A 22,096-nucleotide genomic window follows, 5' to 3' on the forward strand; every position below is an offset into this window, starting at 1 on the left:
CCTTACTCAGGAGATTCTTGGGTGAGGACATTTCAAATCGACAGATAATTGCCAAATTGCTGCCCCAAGGCAGCTCTTACATCACCATCTACTACTGTCAGTGAGATGCCCTTTTTATTTTAAGGGCTAGATTGCTAATTCCTGTGAGGAAATGGGGACTAAGGATATGAAAACTAAGGGAACTGTTCATTTGACCTACTCTTGTAATCCATATAACATTTCACAATCTCTAATACCTACCACAGCTCCTTTGAATGTCTACCCACTGCTCTTATTTCTGAAGATGGGGCTCCCCGGGCTTTCTTCTCCTGACATAAGACCAAAGTCTAATTCAAGATCTAAAGGTAGAATCAAGAAAGTTGTTCCTTTTGGCCTCCGTTGAGTCCTTTGCATCTCTAAGGACCTCTAGATGACATCCACTTTCCAGACCTCTGCCCAAACCAGAAAAAATCTCTCCTCAAATATGCTAAGCAGAAATGCAGACAATATAAGACACATTGACATTTTAGGAGTTTGCATTACCTTTCATTCTGTTTGGTAATCAATCTCTCTCAAAAATTAGGCATGGTTAACACAGAATATCACAAAATACCCCCATTCTTCATATCCCTATTACCTTATTTCTGGATTCTTTTAAAGGCAAAAGCTTTCTTTATTCATCTTTGGGCCCAGCATTCTACCTGGCATATGGTAGGAACCAAATAAATTTTGGATAAACTTTTTTTCTTAACTTTTCAATTGAATTATTTCTCTCTCCTCTTGCAGAATGAAGATATTCAAATGCTGTTTTAAATATCCCCTGCAGCAGAAAGTTTTCATCTTGTTTTTAACCCTATGGGTGTTCTCCTTGTTGAAGCTTCTAAACGTGAAAAGACTCCTCTTCCCTCCAAGAGACATTTACCTGGTTGAGCACTCCTTAAGTACCTCGCCTTTTGTAAGAAACAGGTACACTCATGTTAAGGATGAAGTCAGGTATGAAGTTAACTGTTCTGGTATCTATGAACAGGAGCCTTTGGAGATTGGCAAGAGTCTGGAAATAAGAAGAAGAGACATCATTGACTTGGAGGATGATGATGTTGTGGCAATAACCAGTGATTGTGAGATTTATCAGACTGTAAGAAGGTACGCTCAAAAGCTTGTTTCAAGGGAGGAGAAAAGCTTCCCAATAGCCTATTCTTTGGTTGTCCACAAAGATGCAATTATGGTTGAAAGGCTGATCCATGCTATATACAACCAGCACAATATTTACTGCATCCATTATGACCGTAAGTCACCTGACCCCTTCAAAGTTGCCATGAACAATTTAGCTAAGTGCTTCTCCAATATTTTCATTGCTTCCAAATTAGAGGCTGTGGAATACGCCCACATTTCCAGACTCCAAGCTGATTTAAATTGTTTGTCAGACCTTCTTAAGTCTTCAGTTCAGTGGAAATATGTTATCAATCTGTGTGGGCAAGATTTCCCCCTAAAGTCAAATTTTGAATTAGTGTCAGAGTTGAAGAAACTCAATGGAGCAAATATGTTAGAGACTGTGAAACCCCCTAACAGTAAAATGGAAAGATTTACTTATCACCACGAACTCCGACAGGTGCCTTATGAGTACGTGAAGCTCCCCATCAGGACAAACATCTCCAAGGAGGCACCCCCTCATAACATCGAGATATTTGTTGGCAGTGCTTATTTTGTTTTAAGTCAAGCATTTGTTAAATATATTTTCAACAACTCGCTCATCAAAGACTTTTTTGCCTGGTCAGAGGATACATACTCTCCTGATGAACACTTTTGGGCTACCTTAATTCGAATCCCAGGAATACCTGGGGAGATCTCCAGATCAGCCAAGGATGTGTCAGATCTACAGAGTAAGACCCGCCTTGTCAAATGGAATTACTATGAAGGCTTTTTGTATCCCAGTTGTACAGGCTCTCACCTCCGAAGTGTGTGTATTTATGGAGCCGCAGAATTAAGGTGGCTTCTAAGAGATGGACATTGGTTTGCTAATAAATTTGATTCTAAGGTGGACCCTATCTTGATTAAATGCTTGGTGGAAAAGCTTGAAAAACAACAGAGAGAGTGGATTACTTTGTCTTCAGAAAAGTTATTTATGGACAGAAATCTCACAATCACATCATTATAGTAAAATTATAATGGAAATGAGAGGCCATCTGATAAATGAGTCATATGGAATTGTATACTATCCCATGCCTCATACCATTTGAATGTAATCTTCTTGTAGTTTGAGAGGAGTCTAAAATTCCTTGCACAAGGGAAAGTGATCTAATCTTGATGATACTAGCTTCCAGTTGGTTGCTTTTTTTAATGTCTGTTTTTGCTTGTAATCTCAGAAATATTGATTGAGCACCTAGCTGAATGACAGGCACTTTTTTTTTTTTTCTTTTTTTTGTAGAGACAGAGTCTCACTGTTCCGCCCTCGGGTAGAGTGCCGTGGCGTCACACGGCTCACAGCAACCTCTAACTGTTGGGCTTACGCGATTCTCTTGCCTCAGCCTCCCGAGCAGCTGGGACTACAGGCGCCCGCCACAACACCCGGCTATTTTTTGGTTGCAGTTTGGCCGGGGCTGGGTTTGAACCCGCCACCCTCGGCATATGGGGCTGGCGCCCTACTCACTGAGCCACAGGCGCCACCCATGACAGGCACTTTTTAAAAGACTGTGGCTGACCCTCATCACACGGCAACCTTAACACCTTTAAGTTTTCCATGTAACAATCAGGATCTTTTCTACTGAAGAATGTTTTGGAGTATGTGGTAATCGTATAATCATATTAACTACCCATTTCAGAGTGGTGTTTAACTACAGTGACCAACACTCCACTTGGCTCTTAATTCGGCTTCCTGGACATTTCCTAACCATTAGAATTTTAGGAGGAGAGACTCCACTACCTCAGTAAAGCTCAAAGAATTGTCCAGTTCCTTGCTTGCCAAAGCATAATTTGCCTTTTGGGGCATTATATGTTGACTTCAGGATTGTGGAAACTGTCAGTGGGGCATATATGGCATATGAAAGTTAGGGAAGTTGGTGGAGCACATGGGTGGGGTGCGCAGGTGAGAGGAACAAAGGGGTTTATTCAGCATTTTTATCATGTTACAAAATGGTGTCAAGAATAGACTTTTTAAAAAAATTCAACTGTTTCTTTAAAACACATTTACTCACCTGGTGCCCTGGCTCACACCTGTAATCCTAGCACTATGGGAGGCTAAGGTAAGAGGATAGTTTGAGACCAGCCTAGCAAGACCCCCAATCCCTACAAAAAAATAGAAAAATTAGCTGGGTCCCAGCTACTCACAGCTGAGGCAGGAGGATTGCTTGTGCCCAGGAGTTTGATGTTGCAGTGAGCTATGATAATGCCACTGCACTCTAGCCCCAAGTGACAGAGTGAGACTGTGTTTCAAAAAAATAAAATAAAAATAAGCAGACAAATTAAAAATAAGAGCTGATTAATAGTTCAAAGTGTTTCTCCCCAGAACCTTAAATTCTCCTGGTTTATGCATTATCATTATAGGTAAGTTCCTTAACAGTAGAGTACTTCCTATGGAATTCGTAAAATTTATTTTATGGAACTATCACGGTAAGAGTCTCTTGAAAAGGTTTTCTAAATTAATTATTATGGTAATTTCAAAGTTTTTCTTCTCCAGCAACTGTCCAAGTGGAATCCAAATTTAAAATGATAAAAGCTCTAAGTTTATCTCAGCTGTCTTCTCAGCTTAGTTCCAGAGAGAAAAAGCTAATTTTCCGAAGGACACAGCAAGAATAATCATGAATGATGTTTTATAGAACCCACCCTGGAGAAAATCTCCCAATGAGCCAAATCTATACACGGTATATAGATTTTAATGTAATGGTGTGTGCTGGAGGGAAAGGGGCAGGGGCAGGGGCCTGAGAACAGGATCTAACATTGTTACCAGCCTCTTGGGAAACTGTAGAACTCATGTAAAACTCTATTAATGATCTTATGTTTCAATGACAGCCTCAGTAACTACTTAAAGATGTATAATAGTAATCAAGACCAAAATGAAGCTATTTGGAAGACTGAAGTCTTTAAATAATTTTTGTAATAACATTTCTGTGTTTTGCATGTGAAATGCACCTTGCTTGTTTTGAAGTTTGCGATCCTAACTGCCAAGTGGCACCACTTGTCTCTCTTTTCTTCTCTTCAGCTCACTTTTCTCTCTTTCTTTCACCCTCTTCAAATTATTATGCTTTGTCTTTCAGAAAACAACTATTACCATGCCTCATTCTTATGAAAAAGAAAAAAGAGTAACCATGCATAGAGCTAAGTTCTGCAAAAGATCTGTAGATTCATTTAGGTATGTGACCAAGGATAAGCTAAGTCATTCTGGTTTTTATAAACTTTCATTTTCCTGGTCTTTGAAATGAGCGCTTAGATGCCTATCCTGGCTTCCTCACAAGCTTTTTTGTGAGAATCAATTGAAATAGTATATGAAGTTGTTTGAAAAGAGGGACATACTTTTGAGATGGACCTATAGTTATGTATGTATAATGCAAAGGTCCAACCCCACTGAAAGACTTAAACATTTACCTTTTCTGAAAAAACTCTGAAGTATAAAAAGGGGCCACAATCTCAGGAGCAAATTCTTTAACCAAATCCGGGTATGAGGAAACTTCTGTCACCACATTTGGGATTTCTTTTTAAACCAATAGGATTAGCAGGTTGTGACTTATATTGGGAATAGTGGCAGACATCCTGCCATGCAGGATTAAATACACAAGGTCCTGTTGAAATCTCAGTTTTTATGCCTTTGGTCGTCAGAATAAATGTAAATGCTGAAGATTAATTATCAACACCCTAGTCCAGTCTCCTGTCTGGGGAGAAATTATTCTATTCTCAGTTTATTGAGACATTTCCCAAGTTGTTCATCACTTTCATGCCATATTCAGAGAAGGCATAGAAGGATGAAAGGGGACAGTGCTTTCTTTCCCCCATTGATAACATTTCTCTGGACTCAGTTCATAACATTTCAGGGCGTTTGTCACATCACACTCTTTTTCCACACATTTCCCATATGCCTTCGAACCTGATTCTTCCCTAAAACCTTTTGCTATGATTCCCTCCCTGGAGTGGAGAATATTTTGTAGTCTGGGTTTTATAATTATTCTTGTATAGTATTTATTAAATCTAGACTCTAAGTTATTTAGACACGAGACCAGAACCTTGGAGTTTGGCAATTGTTGTATGGATAATACGAATTACTAAAGAGCTACCAAATACATCTACATTATGTAAACAATCTACTGTAACATTATATATATTTAAAAGACCAATGTTGCTGCTATTTTTAATGTTTTAGTTATTTTAAATGAAATGTATCTATTTAAATTTGAAGGTTTCTCTTGCCATCCACAATGTGAAGATACACGTACCTAGATAGAGACATATTTCACAGAAAACAAAAATGACAGTCTACTTTGGAAATGTAAAGTGAATGTCCCTTATATATGTTGCCATTGTGTTTTTTTTGTTAATGAAGTTTTCATTTTTTTCATATATTTGTGTCAACTGATCTCATTCCCCTACTTTGTTTTCTTACCATTTTTGAAATATACTTCCTATTATGTGAATTTTAAATAGATTGTTGTTTTGTTTTTATATTTTTGCTGCTACTAGATGTTAATTCTCTGGTATTGTAAAATAAAATGTGCTCAAAAAAACTGAATTGATGAGCTTTCCTTTCTCAGGTTGCTCTGGTGCCTCTCAGAGATTCTTTTCGTTTCTGGCACTTGCCTGATATTTGAAGAGCAGAGTTCATTTCACTGCAGTATAAGAGAAATTCAGCATGTCTATTACACACATACACAGAACATAGGCACACATAATTTGACAAAGTCTCAAAGATTCTTCCAGGATTTCTCTATCTTCAGCCTCCTTCAGGTTGGCTGCTACTGTAAGATTAAGAAAATATTCTTGTTTCCTTGATTACTTTATGGGAAGTCAGTTCTTAGGAGGGTAGGCTGAACTCTTTATCTCAGTTCCCTCAATCCCTGGAAAATCAAGACCCTTCTCTCTCTTTGAGGGGCTCCTGCTTTAGTTACAAGCTGTGGACAGATCAGGTCTGGCTCCACCACTGTCCTCCAGCTGTGCTGGTGGACAATTCCTGGTGAGGATAACACCTTTTCAGCTCTACCAAGCTGAGTATTTTGCATCACTGACTCCCTCTGAGAATCTCCCAACCATGTTTTTTTCACCCTTTCTAAATCCTTATCAATTGGCAGCCTACTGAGAATGCTGATATGCAAAGAGTCTGCACATGGATCACACTCGCAAATCTCAGTTCATCTCAAGGAGCAAGGCCATTTGGGGAATCTTTAACATAATACAAATTAACATTATACTCAACATATGGTTAATTCTATTCTTGCCAACCTGGATAACCATGCAAATCCACAGTAATTTCAGAAAAAGACATTTGTATTGGGGGCGGTGGCAGGCAGGCTATACCTAGCATCATTATTAAAGGCTCATGGGTTCAATTCCTACATAGCAAGTTCCATAATGTTTTGTTCCCTTTGGTATCTACAAATCTACAGCCAACTGAGACAATAGCTCCTAGTTTCATGAAACTACTTATGAGGAAACTGTGGCAAAAAGAAATGAATAGCTGATTGTTAAGTTTGTTCCCAGTACTGGAAAAAATATCCCTATGTTGGTGCGTAGTGGCTTGGCTTTACTTCAGAGACAGATGATCAGTCAACTCGTGTTGGCTTGTAAAAGCTACAGGAAGACCATTTCCCTCACCTTAAAGGCAGGCTTCACACAGACCAGCAATGTCCAGGAGCACCTTTGAATCACGCAGAAGACAAATAGCCAGAAAAGAATCTGGGGAAAAATTATGGTCAGTAACTCCGGTAAATTTATGTAATTTTTTGTTCTTGCTGTTGTTTCCAATAGAACAATAAAGGAAATTAAGCAGAAACCAGTTGGATGCAGTGGCTCATGCCTGTAATCCTAGTGCTCTGGGAGGCCAAGATGGGAGGATCAGTTGAGCTCAGGAGTTTGCGAGCAGTCTGAGCCCAGAGCAAGACCCCGCCTCTACTAAAAATAGAAAAACTAGCCAGGTCTTGTGGCAGGTGCCTATAGCGGTACTCTGGAGGTCCTTGGGAGGCTGAGGCAAGAGGATCACTTATGCCTGGAGAGTTTGAGGTTGCTATAGGCTTGGCTGATGCCACGGTACTCCAACCCAGGGTAACAGAGTGAGACTCTGTCTAAAAACAAAAACAAAAAAAAAAGAAAGAAAGAAAGAAGGGGGGTTTTGTTTCTAGTCCTTATCTTAAATATTGTTATTGTTATTAAATTTTAAGTTTCTTTAATTTTGTGAAGGCAAAAAGTGGAAACCAAATAAACACATGTACGTGTGTAGAGAAAATTAAAATAAATAAATAAAAAGAAAGAAAGAAGGAGAAACTATATTTATATTTGTAATTCTTACATCCTGGCAAAACGATTACAATTTTCTGAATCCTCTTCTTGTCCATATACACATATTTTTAAGTCTCTCCCCCCCCCCACCAATATGTTTACAATCACTGCCATGTTGCTACACGGTCTTTTTGGCTATGTAACATAGCATAACATACCACAATTCATTCACTCAGCCCTTCGTTTATTGTAAGCCATTTGGATCATAAGTTACTTAAACTTTTTTTTTTTGCTGTCATAAATAACAGTGCTGTGAACAGGTTTGCGTGTATAGTTTCACCTTTCCTTCAATCACTTCCTTGTGATTCATTTCCAAGGGAGGAATTACAATCCTGGAGAGAACGGATTTGTTTTAACTATTGCTTTTTATATATATGTTTGTTACAGATGACTCTCCCCAGGAATTATAAAGGACACGTTGTTGGAGTTTATCAACCATAGCCTCTACTTACGTGAAATAAACTGTATTTATTTATTTTGATAAATGGCTATTCTGATTCTTAAGGTAAGCAAAGACTTTTGCCTAAAGCAAGAGTACATAGCTTTTCCTCTAACAGATCAAAAATGGCGTTTTAATGCATGGTTAGTAAAGAGCTATTTCAGAACAACATTCTCTAATTTTTGACTGTGATGAATGACTCCATTCCAGGAAGAACCTAGAAGCTGTTGGTTCCTTCCAGTAGCCATTCTTCCTGGCTTCCTGGTTTTAATCTTGGCAACAACATGACCAACTGTTAATTCTTAACATCCCCCTCCCCGCCCTTTCAACTAAGGATAGCCAATGAGTTGTAGGCAAAAGTCAGGGGGCAGAGGTTGCTTATGAGAATACATTTGGGAGTGGCTTACCCAACTTGCCTTCGCTCCACCTCCCTTACTTATTCTTGCTGCCTGGAATGTTTGTAACAGCTGGAAGTTCAGCAGCCATTTTAAAACCATGAGGATGGAAGTTATGTGACAGAGATAGGTAAAAATATGGCCTTTGACCTATCTAAGACTGTCTACCTCCAGCCTTCTTTTATGGAAGAAAAAACTTGATATGTCATCTCAGGTCTCGATTTGTAAATACTAACAGCAGACATGGTACCTGATTTATATAGTGTTTGTCTAGGATAGTGGTTTTTGGGTTTTGGTGTGTGTGGGGGGGTGTTTTTTGTTTGTTTCTTTGTTTTTTTGATTCTTTCTTTTTTTTTTTTGTAGAGACAGAGTCTCGCTGTACCGCCCTCAGGTAGAGTGCCGTGGTGTCACACGGCTCACAGCAACCTCTAACTCTTGGGCTTATGCGATTCTCTTGCCTCAGCCTCTCGAGCAGCTGGGACCACAGGTGCCCACCACAACGCCCGGCTATTTTTTTGTTGCAGTTTGGCCGGGGCTGGGTTTGAACCAGCTACCTCCAGCATATGGAACCAACGTCCTACCCCTTTGAGCCACAGGCGCCACCCCTGTTTCTTTGTTTTTTTGAGACAGAGTTTTATTTTGTCACCCTTGGTAGAGTGCTGTGGCGTCACAGCTCATAGCAACCTCAGACTCCTGGGCTCAAGCAATCCTCTTGCCTCAGCCTCCTGAGTAGCTGGGACTACAGGCACCTACCACAACCCCCAGGTATTTTTAGAGACTGGGCCTTGCTCTTGCTCAAGCTGGACTTGAACTGAACTCAAGCAATCCACATGTCCCGGCCTCCAGCTTTCTAGGATTATGGGTGTGAGCCATCCAGCCCAGCTTGACAGTAGTTTTCAAACTCTAGTCTGCATTAGAATCACCTAGAGGGCTTGTCAGAACACAGGTTTAATTTCTCATCATGGGGCGAGAGGGATTTGCTTTCCTAACAAGTTCCCAGGTGAGGCTGATGCTGTTTTGGACCATGCTTCCAGAACCACTGTTAGAATATCTTCCCCGAAAATTATCTCAACGTTGTAAACATTAGGCCAAGTTAGTACTTAGAAAACACTAAGTTTTGTGATAAAATTACATGTCTCTAGACCTTAAGACAGTGTGATCAGAAATACAGAAATATTTTATATGGTCTGTCTTCTGGGCTGTCTGTACATTGTTGAAGAGGTGGCTATATCTATAGTACATTTTTTAAATCATGACCAAAGTTGATACATTTCCTTAACTATAAGTCCTTCTAAAATTATTTAATCCACATCATTGTCTTATTTGGAACCATCTTATGAAATGTAATAAAAACAAATGAATTTGGGGGAGCATGATTAACCTAAAATTATAGGGTAAAGTCTCAAGTTCAGACCTGCATGTAAATCCATAAAACAAGGATATGTACCAGTGAGACAGCTTCTACCCAGCTGGGAAAAAAATTTCTATGGGAAAAGATTATGAAATCTAAGGAGAACAAAAGGTTGTGCAGCTGTAGCTCAGCTAGAGACACTGTTTACATAGCCAGAATCATGTTAATATTATGATGATGTTAAATATCGATCTAATCAATGTGATACTGCTTTCACTTACTGGGAACTTGAGGGGATGGAAAGAATAAATATATGGGGTAGAGAGCATGGACATTAACACCATCTCAGGGGTGGGACTCATTACATGACACCTGCTACTGAAAACCAAGCAGGGCAATAGAAAGATACCCTCAGATCTGTGTAAGTAAAACCAAAAGAGCCAGGTTAGAGAATAAAAACAACGTAGCTGCCTCTGAGAACGGGAAAGAAGGAAGAAATAAGAACTGCTGATTCTTTTTTTGCATCACATTCTTTATAATAAAAGCCTGGGAACAAAAGAAACAAATAATTAAGTGGTAAAAGAAAAAGACATGATCTGTGCTCAATGACTGCTTGTAACCTAATAGCTAGTGCAAATAACCAGACACTTTATAAGGGTGGCTACAGTTTCTGTCTGCTCAGCCCTTCTTCCTCTGCGGACTCCAGGTAACGGAGCACATCCCTGGCTACAGAGGTGATCAGGGGACCCAGGAGGGGCCAATTACAGTCCCTCTCAGCTGCTGCCACAGTGATTGGTGTACGGAGTGGGCACCTGACCTGAGTGGGGCCAATTAGGGTTCCTGGGACTTTTCAAATTCTTGTCAGGAGGATAAAAATTAGGGTTCCTTCCTCTCTGATCATGGAAAGTAAGGATGTGGGTTTTACCAGCCCTCTACATCTCTGTGTCCAGACCCTATCACCTGGGCAAGTGTGTATCAGTGAATCAATGTTCTGAAAGGAATAGAGAAGAAATAGAGAATGACAGAGGGGATACTCAAGGTATCAAAGGCAGTCAATCCATCAGTCATCGCTGACACCACCTTCGCTGTCCTCGGGCTCATTTCACAGCCCAATCAAATCTCTCTTTGTTGGGTGTTTAAGTAAGATTGAATTGGGTTTCTTTATTTTTATGTATTTATTTATTTGAGAAAGAGTCTCAAGCTGTCACCCTTGGTAGAGTGCTGTAGCATCACAGCTCACAGAAACCTCAAACTCCTGGGCTTAAGTGATTCTGTTGCCTCAGCCTCCCAACGAGCTGGGACTACAGGCGGCCACCACAATGCCCGACTATTTTTTTTTTTTTTGTGAAGTTGTCAGTGTTGTTTAGCAGGCCTGGGCCGGGTTCAAACCTGCCAGCCTCAATGTATGCAGCCAGCACCCTACCCACTGAGCTATAGGCACCACCTGAATTGCGTTTCTTTTTACTTGTCATAAAAACTAATAGTCATAATACAATTGACTGCCACACGAAACTTACGGAAAGTTTCAAGGAGACACACAAGTAGAGAGGACGATATGGTGAACCCCCACATTCTCATCACTCAGCCTCACCATGATCAATATTTCATCTGTCTACCCCTCCATCCCCTTTACCCCCAAATATATTTTAAAAGAATCCTAGATATGTTATTTCACTTGTTAACAATAGATTGAACCACATGAAATTTTTAATAGGTCAAATTGTCAAGTACTGGCAAATATTATATGGCCTGAATTAATACTTCAATATGAATCTCTTAACTGTCAAAAATCTCTTTTTAACATAACCACCAAGCAGGGCAGCGCCTGTGGCTGAGTGGGTAGGGTGCCAGCCCCATATACCGAGGGTGGTGGATTCAAACCCGGCCCCACCGAACTGCAACAACAAAAAAAATAGCCGGGTGTTGTGGCAGGCACCTGTAGTCCCAGCTACTCAGGAGGCTGAGGCAGGAGAATCACCTAAGCCCAGAACATGGAGGTTGCTGTGAGCTGTGTGACACTATAGCACTCTACCGAGGGCAATAAAATGAGACTCTGTCTCTACAAAAAAATAATAATAACATAAGCACCAAGCCATTATTACACCCAACAAAATTAGTAATAATTCTTTAATATCTGACTCCATTTTCAAAAATTTCCAATTGTATCAAATACATCATATTCCGTGTTTAAAAGCAATTGAAATCCAAACAGGATCCACACATTCATTTGGTGAAAATAACTCTTAAGTGTTCTCATGTACCACTGTTACTTAGACAGAACTCACATAGTTAACAGGAAGGTGGGCAATCCTTAAGCAAAAAAATGCCAGGAGAATCAGGTCTCAGGTCCCCATATTATTTAATATCCACGTATTAGTGTTTTATCCACATCAGTCACACAGCACCAGGCATTGCGCTCTTTGCGTCCCCTGTTTTCTGAATTTACCCTTATGAAGCTGTTGGTGGTTATCATGCTTATTTTGTAGCTGAGAGAGGGCCCCATGGAGATTATCTGATATGCCAAAGGTCAGTGGCTAGTAAGTGGCAGAGCCGGGACTGGGACTTATGGCTTGTGGCTCCAAAGTCCACGCTCTCAGCCCTACAATCTACATGCACTTTATGCTCTGGTCCTAGTGAGCAATAACATCCCAGAGAAATTCCTATCAATATTTCTTTCCACAAATGTCTGTCAGTTCAGGGTGCCATAACCAATAGACCATAGGCCAGAGGGCTTAAACATTTATCTCACAGTTCTGGTGAGAGCAACATGTAGTGAGAATAGATGGAGTCAGTCAGGCCAGGGATGAGACGACACAGCTGGTCTGGTGGTCTTAGGTCTTATGCGAACTTTACTTCCTGTCTCTCATTCTTGTTGTTTTGTAAATTTAGTTTTAACCTGAAGGTATATATGTGAGTAGTTTAGGACAATTGACTTATGAGATTAAGTTTTTTTTTATTTTGTGATAGTCTCACTTTGTCATTCTGAGTAGAGTGTTGTGGCATCATAGCTCACAGCAACCTGAAATTCTTAGATTCAAGTGATCCTCCTGCCTCAGCCTCCCAAGTAGCTGAGACTACAGGCACCTACCACAACACCCTGCTAGTTTTTCTATTTTTTAATGAAGACAGAGTCTCTTTCTTACTCAAGCTGGTCTTGAACTCCTGAACTCAAGCAACCCACCCCCTCAACCTGCCAGAGTATGGGGATTACAGGCATAAGCCACCTCACCCAGCTAAGAGACTAACTTTTGAATTAAAATGTTGCTGCTTGGATCATGGGTTATGATAATTATTGTTTATTATGGGTTATAGGTTATGTCAATTACTGTTGTTTAAGCTAAGTGTTAGTATGGTTCTTACTTTTAACTTTTGTATATAAAATTGGTTTGGGAAATGGGAGAATAGAATGGTCTTAGAGAGGCTACTTTCAGAATTGCTGGTCTTCTGAAAAAGTTTGGTGGACCTATCCCCAGCTCTGCATATTGGTTGACAGTGACTGGCAGATGAACCCTCTTTGTCCGGTAACATTTCCCCATCTTCCATTATTCTGAGCTCTAATGAGAGAGGATACCCAGGAAAAGTAAGGTCTAAAAGGACAGAGATCTTCTCAAGGAGACACCAAGGATTCACCTGCGAGGTCCTCCCTTTGGTGACTCAGGTCTTAGGAATTTGTAGAAACTTAGCTTCCTGGGACCTGAAAATTAACACTTGTTTCTGCTTTTGTAAAAGCCTGAGGTTCTATAAAAGCTGGAGCCAGCTCCTCCAGCTTGATTCAAACTGACCAATGAGAAAGGCATCTGTGGGCTGGAACTTTTTGACTGGGGATAAAAAGAAGAAGACTGAGCCAGTTGGGGAGTGTGGCCATTTGGAGACTCTGGGTCTGTTGTGGCTCCACCAGGTAAAGTAAAGCCCTTCCTCTTTTAATCACAGTGTTTGGATGTTCATTCCCTCCATTAGGCCTGATCTTCCTGCAACATGTCTGGTTCCCTGACTGAGAAGCAAGACCACCCAAAGAGCAAACGGGCTCAGTCACACTTGGTAGTTGCCACCAACCCTCTGGGCACCCATGCGGGCCCCAAACAACCTAGGCAATGTGAACCACTGGGCACTCCAGGGATGGCATTTTCACTTCCCTGGGTGGAGAAAGTATCCCCCTCAACAGGTCTTTGGGGAGTAAACACCAGGGTTACTGGCATATAGGAACTGGCACCTGCACTGAGAGACATCTGAGGCCAGGTAGAACCCATGAGGGCCACTATATTTGAGCAAAAGAGGGGTCTGATCAACCTTGGGCATTAGATCCCCCACAGACCTGGTTAGAGGTGTAAGAAAGAGGGTGGGTGTGGTGTGACTGAGACAGACACCGAGGGTAGAGTTCCAACTTCCTCTCACAGGGCCGGGGGGAGTGTTGGTTTCCAACTGTGGTACCGGAGAAAGCCTCATATGGCTAAGTGGCAGTTCGAGTGGGAAACTGAGGCTTCCCAGGTTAGAAAATGGGTTGGAATTGTGTATGTGTGAGTGCTTGGAGACTGACTGAGATGGGTAACAACAGGCTCAGGGGTGCTCTGGCCCCCACTTCCTGAAATGATTGTGTGACTGCCCTGTACATATCCCCATTTTTACCCCATCTGTGATGTGTTTGTGCTTTGTCTGAGGGAAGGAAATGGAAACACACAGGGAAGCCCACCCATTTAGGAACTATGCTGAAGTGTTTTAAGAAAGGATTTATAGGAGACTATGCAGTAACTATGTCTCTGAGGAGATTGAGAACTTTGTGTGAGCAGGAATGATTCAAATGCCTTGTTGTTCAGGTAATTATGGTATCTTTTGAGATAAAATTAGTTTTAAGCCTGTTATTAAAGTTCAAATGTTCAGCTTGGCACCTGTGGCTCAAGCGGCTAAGGCGCCAGTCACATGCATCAGACCTGGTGGGTTCAACTCCAGCCTGGGCCCGCCAAACAACAATGACAGCTGCAACCAAAAAATAGCCAGGCGTTGTGGTGGGCACCTGTAGTCCCATCTACTTGGGAGGCAGAGGCAGGAGAATCGCTTGAGCCCAGGAGTTGGAGGTTGCTGTGAGCTGTGATGCCACGGCACTCTACCAGGGTGACAGCTTGAGGCTCTGTCTCAAAAAATAAATAAATAAATGAAGTTCAAATGTTCAAAGATTATAAAACTGCCACTTCTGTAATATTTCTAAATTTGCTATATTTGACTGTGAGCTTATGTTCTTGATTTTTTAACCTCTGAATTCTGAAGTATAGAGAGGTAGCTGTGGTGAGGCCCAAGGGACAGGCTCTCCATACTTAGCCCAGCAGCTGTAAGGCACAGTCTAGCCTATATGGCTCCTTCTTCCCTGCTCCAACTTTGCTCCCTGGCTATTCTGAGAGAAATTGGATGTTCTGGTTTCCTGCTTTCTGTCTTGAACTCTGAGTAAATGAGTTAAGGACACAGGTCTTGTCTTTTGTGGCCATTTTTGATGCCATGTGGCCATGTCCACTTAGGGGGACAATGAAAAGACATCAGCAATGCTGCCTATGTTGTGGTTTCAAAAAATTTCATGGTAACTTAAAACCTTAAAGTCATGTAAAATTCCATGAAATAGCTCTCATTTGTAAAATGTAAATGTAAAATGTAAATTTGGTTGTTTAGTTTAAGAAACTGAGTCTTTTTCAAAGAATAAGAGTATTGCTTTTTAAACCTTCTAATTATCAGTTTAGCCAAGTGAATAATTAACTTCATAGTAAACTGTGATCCTGTTTTGTGAAAAGTGGTTTTTTGAGAGTAAGAGAAATTAGACAGAAAGGGAAATGGCATTGTGTAAGAAAAGATATTTTGTGGTAAATTTTGCCCTAAAACAGAATGGTTATTTAAGAAAATGAAAGGCAGGGCAAACCAGAAAATTTAGAATGTTTGTAAATTGTCTGTGCAGGTTTAATAAAGCTCATAAAGGGAAATGTGTGAAGGAATTTGCATGTGATCCATTTGACAATGTATTGCCTTTAGAATCTTTTGGCTTGCAATCCTGTTTGAACAAATGTTTTAAGCCTTTGATATTTGACAAACCTTCCAAAATCAAAACTCTAAATTTGATCTTTTTGAAATATTAAGACCACTGAAAGTCTGACAAAGACATATTAGGCTTATTTGTTATGTTAAAAATGTATGGAAATATTGTCAAATATGAAATCATAGTTAATTTTCTGTGAATTATGTATATATATGTCCTAATATTATAAAATATTGGTCTGTCTTAGTGTATATTGTCAGCAATAATTTTAATTAATCTCAGAAAATGTTTTGGTAACTGGCTAAGTCCAAAGTTTGTCCTTCAAAGAAAGTAGTAGAAAAGCCTGGCAAGTTCTCTTGAATTCAAATTTCTGATGACTTTGGAGATTAAATACCATTCGCTAGAAGTAACCTTCCAGGATTTTAATTAAAAAGCTAACATGTCGGGGCGGCGCCTGTGGCTCAGTGAGTAGGGCGCCGGCCCCATATGCCGAGGGTGGTGGGTTCAAGCCCAGCTCCGGCCAAACTGCAACAAAAAAATAGCCGGGCGTTGTGGCGGGCACCTGTAGTCCCGGCTGCTCGGGAGGCTGAGGCAAGAGAATCGCGTAAGCCCAAGAGTTAGAGGTTGCTGTGAGCCGTGTGACGCCACGGCACTCTACCCAAGGGCGGTACAGTGAGACTCTGTCTCTACAAAAAAAAAAAAAAAAAAAAAAAAGCTAACATGTCCATGAGTATTGCTAACCTAAATCCAAACAAAACAGAAATCAGTTACATGGAACTGAGCTGATTTGTTTCGGCTTTTTTGTTTGAAATATTGTTGATTCTTTCTATGTTCTGTTTTCCAGAAGTCAAGAAAAACATTTTGTATCTTTTGTATTTGTAGCTTTCAACAATGTGTGTACTTATGAGCAAAATTTGAAACATTTATTTTTTTCTCTCTCCTTGATTTCTCTGGAATTTGAAAATCATTTGTAAGTATTCATAATTTCTAACAATATAGTTATTTGCATAAGTTCAGTAAGAATCTGTTTTGTTCTATAGAATGTGATGAAAGGCACTGGTTATTTTACCAAGGCTTTGAAGAAAAGCTTAGATGGCTAATACTCTTGCTGCACTTTAGACAAATAATCAGACCCAGTATACTGAAAGTACAGTTCATTTTGGCAATTAAATTAGATATGCTATAATTTGTTTTTAGTAAAGTGAGAAACTAGAGAGAGAAAAATGGTTCAAAAGGGAAAAAACTGTGGCCCACCTGTATTATATTCCAGCCATGTCTGCAACACCAGCTCATAAAATGAGACATCGCTGTTTAACTAAACTGATCTGTTAAATGGGACTAAGAGACCGGTCAAAGAACATAGAATTATATACAGTAATTATATTTGCTCTGAAGTGTTAAGGCTCAACAAAGGTTGCCTGTTGGCTACACTGGAAAAAATTTGAGAAATATTAAATGCTATCTGCTGTGTCTATAGAGATACTTCAGGAAAAATTGGAACCTGAATAAAAATTTCCCAGTAAGTGGTGTGGCTGCAACACAGCCTCAAAAGCGACCCCACACCCAACTGAGGTTCAGGAATATTCACTTGAATTGCCCAGAACTTTGGATCAGTTCTATAGAGACTCTTAAAACTAGGTATTATCTTAAGAATTGTGCTAAGTCTGTAAATAAGAATACTAATGTTCTCATTGTGCCAATTTTAGCCTCGAAATCCAGAATTTGTAGATATTTGTACCTGACTGCTAAATGGTTTTATTCTCTTACCCTGGATCCAATCTTTTTTTTTTTTGTAGAGACAGAGTTTCACTTTATGGCCCTCGGTAGAGTGCCGTGGCCTCACATAGCTCACAGCAACCTCCAACTCCTGGGCTTAAGTGATTCTCTTGCCTCAGCCTCCCAAGTAGATGGGACTACAGGCGCCCACCACAACGCCCGGCTATTTTTTGGTTGCAGTTTGGCCGGGGCCGGGTTTGAACTCGCCACCCTCGGTATATGGGGCCGGCGCCTTACCGACTGAGCCACAGGCGCCGCCCCCCTGGATCCAATCTTGACTTCATTCCCATCAGTGTAGGAAAGCCAGAAAGCCACAAACATATGCAAGGTGGTTGAGGTTATGCAGAAGCTAGTTGAAAGCCCTGGGGATTTCTATGAAAGACTGTGAAACAAGACTAGTCAAACCATTGTATGAAGCCATGATGCAGGGAGAAAAAGGGCCAATTGAGTAGAAATCTGACCAAAAAAAGTCTTCAAGAGGCTAAAGGAAAAACTGAAAGCAGGCCCTGGCACTAGACTTCCCTGACCTGGCCAAGCCTTTTGAACAGTATGTATCAGAAAGAAATAGAACAGCTAAGGGAATGCTCACCAAAAATGAAGACCAGTTGCTTATCTCTCTAAGCAACTTGATGTGGTCTCAAAAGGATGGCCCCTGTGCTAAAGAACACTTGTAGCTACTGCCATGCTGATGCAAGAGGCTGACAAGTTGACTTTGGGATAAAACTCAAGAGTCTGGGTACCATACGCAGTGGTCACTCTTATTAACACCAAAGGGCACCACCGGTTGAACAACTCATGCGTCACCAAATATCGAAGCTTACTGTGTAAAAATCGAAGGTTGGTTATACAGGTTGTATGCATGAAGCCATGCAGGTAGGATAGAAGGAAAAAAGGAACATTAAGAAGCTTCTGGGGAGATATTTCTACATTCCTCTGTTGGCCACCCTTGCCAATAAAGCCAGCATTATGTGACATGCAACCAACACAATGCTAAACATGGACCATCCCTGCCACCTGAAATTCTGTCCTACAGGGAAGTCCCTTTTGAAGATGTGCAAATGGACTATACTGAGTTGTCCAGATATGGAGGAAACTGGTACTTACTAGTTCTGGTCTGCATGTACTTGGGATAGGTGGACGCCTTCCACACCAGGATAAAGAGGGCTCATGTTGCCCAGAGAAATCATCACATGGTTTACATTGCCACTCCAGATTGGATCTGATAATGGACTGGCCTTCATAACAGAGACAATGCAAATGACACCCAAAGCCTTGAATATCACATGGAAACTACATGTGGCATATACGCCTCAAAGCTCAGGCAAGGTAGAGCACATGAACAGAACCGTAAAAGCAGGGATTGGTAAACTCTGCCAGGAAGCAAAGCTTAATTGGGTATAGGCCTTTCCACTGGTCTTGTTCAATATTAAATGTACCTCTTCTAAGAAGTCAGAGTACTCCCCTTATGAAATAATGTATAACAGGCCTCCAACAATCCTTTGCAATTTAGCAGGGACTCCAAAACAAACTGGAAGAGAGGCTCGGTGCCTGTAGCACAGTGGTTACAGCGCCAGCCACATACACCGAGGGTGGCGGGTTCGAACCCAGCCTGGGATGGCTAAAAACTGCAACAAAAAATAGCTGGGCATTGTGGTGGGCGCCTGTGGTCCCAGCTGCTTGGGAGGCTGAGGCAAGAGAATCACTTAAGCCCAGAGTTTGAGGTTGCTGTGAGCTGTGACGCCATGGCACTCTACCAAGGGCAACATGGTGAGACTCTGTCTCAACATCAACAACAAAAAGAACTGGGAGAGACTGAAATGAACAGGCACTTAGAAGCCCTAAGAATAGTAGCGAAGAAGATCTCCACTTGGGTAATTAACTGTGTTATGTTCACTCTCTTTTGTGTTTGTACACCCTTTCTCTCCAGGGGATCAAGTCCGGGTCAAGTATTGGAACACAGTCCCCTCAAACCAAGGTAGAAGAGACCCTACACCATCATCCTGACTATACCCACAGCAGCCAAAGAGGAATGGATTGTCACCTGGATCTGTCACAGCAGGCTGAAGAGAGCTTCACTGCCCCATGGGAAGGAAAAACAGATCCAGCCAACTCCTGCAAGGTAACTTTTAAGGCAGTCAACATGCCCTGTTCCAGCCACATACTGGGAGCTGGCTGGTCAATAAATGGCTGAAACCTGAGGAAATTTCTCGCAGGATTTGTCTTAATTGGTCTTTGGACTTTGGGAAAGAGGAAGGAGAAATATGATCTATGTACCCACACCACTAAGATAGGACAAAAGGTGATTCTTTCATAGCTTTTATGAATGCAAAGGCACCCACAAGGAAACTTGCACTCATAATCTGATAAGATACTCAATATGTGATGCAGAGAAAGGTTAAAACCCATATATACAACCCCACAGAACCCCCACCATGGTACAGTTAAGGCCTGGGTAGGGGACCTGAGAGGGGATACAGTCCCTGAAATCTGAATGCTGGTTCAGATCAGGGAAATAGGAAAGTCCAGCCAGGTGACTCTGAAGTTGAATGCCTGCAGTGGAAGGAGCTGGGAAAGAAACTATAGATCAGAAAGATCAGAAATACCTCTGTGCCATAGATTTTGCAGAAAAGGGGTGTGAGTCAAATGTGAAAGGTGAAATTTATGATAGAAGGCACTTGGGACAGTTAGGACTGCAGCAAAAGAAATCATGTTCAAAAAAAGAGTAGTTGAGAGGCAGCGCCTATGGATCAAAGGAGTAGGGCACGGGCCCCATATGCCGGAGGTGGCAGGTTCAAACCCAGTCCCGGCCAAAAAAAACGGCAAAAAAAAAAATAGTTGAGACAGATTGCTCTGGGGGTCAGTGTAAGCCCTGGAGCTACTTTTGCAAATTAATAACCAAGTAAAAGTTATATGAGACATAGTAAAGAAAAACCTAGATGGGCGGCACCTATGTCTCAAGGAGTAGGGCACCGGCCCCATATATTGGGGGTGGCGGGTTCAAGCCTGCCCTGGCCCAAAAAACTGCAAAGAAGAAAAACCTAGACATTGACCCATGTCCTGGTACAGACTTGGAATGGATAAACCCTCAAAACCTATTGAGCAGTGGTTCTCAACCTTCCTAATGCCTCCTAATGCCAAGACCCTTTAATCCAATTCCTCATGTTGTGGTGACCCCCAACCATAAAATTATTTTGGTTGCTACTTCATAACTGTAATTTTGCTACTGTTATGAATCATAATGTAAATATCTGATATGCAGGATGTATTTTCATTGTTACAAAGGGGTTGGGACCCACAGGTTGAGAACCACTGCTATAGAGGGACTGGTTTTCAACCCTTAAAGAATTTAAAACCTTACTAGAAGCAGTACTAGTTATCATCGGATTTAGCTTAACTATTCCCTATCTCCTCCCACTAGTAGTCAAGGTTATATGCTGGATAACTGGGACAGGTATCAAAAAACAAAACAAAACAAAACTATGTCACACTGTTCTATATGAAACACTACCGGCACCTGGAAGAGCAAGCTGATAGTGAGATCCCAAATTAAAAAATATATATATGGAGTCTCAAAAGGGAAAAATGAGAGAGGACATCCAGAAAAAGTAAGGTTTAAGAGAAGAGAGGTCTTCTTAAGGAGACACCAAGGTTATACCTGCGAAGTCCTCCCCATGGTGACTCAGCAATTAGGAATTTATAGAAACTTAACTTCCTGGGATCTGGAAACTAATGTTTGGTTCTGCTTCTGTAAAAGCCCGTGGTTAAAAAAGCCCGTGGTTCTGTAAAAGCCTGAACCAGCTTCTCTAGCTTGATTCAAACTGACCAATGAGAAAGGGCTAGAACTTTTTAACTGGGGATAAAAAGGAGAAGACCGAGCCAGTCAGGAACACAGCCATTTTGAAGTCTTCTGAGCCATCTCTCCACTGGCTGAAACAAAGCACTTCCTCTTTTAATCACAGTGTTTTAGTGTTCGTTCCCTCCATTGGGATCATCTTCCTGCAGCACTAGGACATCATTGAATATTTGAAACTGGAGTAACATGACAGCATCTTAAGAGAAAATAAGAAGAATGATTGGTGATGAAACATACTAAGATAAAAAAAAAAAAGACTGGGGGCAACTGAGACCTGAAGTCTTGAATCATTTCTTAGATTAAAATAAAAGGGTGGAAAAATTAATTAAATCCTGAAATAAAGTCTTTATTTTACCTCTTCCCCCTCTTTCCCTCCTCTCTTTCTTTTCCTCTTCCCCTCTCTTTGCTATTGCAGGACATGTCCTCAAAGTATCATATCCTACAAAAGCCTTCCCTCATCGCCAGCATTGTGGACAACATTCCTGTTGTGGTAATGAGAGAACATGTACTGAGAATAGGATGGAATCAGATAGGCTAGTGACCAGCGACATAGCTGGTCTGGTCGGTTTGGGTCCAACATGACCTTTACCTTGTATCTCTCATGCTTGTTTAGTAAATTCAGCTTTAACCAGAGTTGTGTATTTGAGTAGTTTAGGGCAATTGATTTAAGAGACTAACTTTTGGATTGGAATGTTGTTATATGAGTCATGAGTTATGTCAATTATTATGGGTTATGGTGATTACTGTGGTTTGAGATAAGTATTAACTACTGTTGTTTAAGATAAGGGTTAGTACAGTTCTTGCATTTAACTTTCATGTG

At 41.0% G+C, this 22,096-nt stretch overlaps 1 protein-coding gene across 6 annotated transcripts in view; it reads left to right on the top strand.

Moving 5' to 3' along the window:
- The window catches only part of GCNT4 (glucosaminyl (N-acetyl) transferase 4), a 32,458-nt gene extending 26,779 nt beyond the window's left edge, over positions 1-5,679 (top strand). For all 6 annotated transcript variants that reach the window (XM_053588567.1, XM_053588538.1, XM_053588547.1 and 3 more), the window contains one exon: positions 766-5,679. In XM_053588567.1, coding sequence (XP_053444542.1) covers positions 767-2,134 — 1,368 coding nt within the window. In that variant the 5' untranslated portion in view covers position 766 and the 3' untranslated portion in view covers positions 2,135-5,679. The remainder of the gene's footprint in view (positions 1-765) is intronic.
- The last annotated feature ends 16,417 nt before the right edge of the window (positions 5,680-22,096 follow it).

The sequence above is a fragment of the Nycticebus coucang genome, chromosome 1 (assembly GCF_027406575.1).
Source record: "Nycticebus coucang isolate mNycCou1 chromosome 1, mNycCou1.pri, whole genome shotgun sequence".
Taxonomy (NCBI): domain Eukaryota; kingdom Metazoa; phylum Chordata; class Mammalia; order Primates; family Lorisidae; genus Nycticebus; species Nycticebus coucang.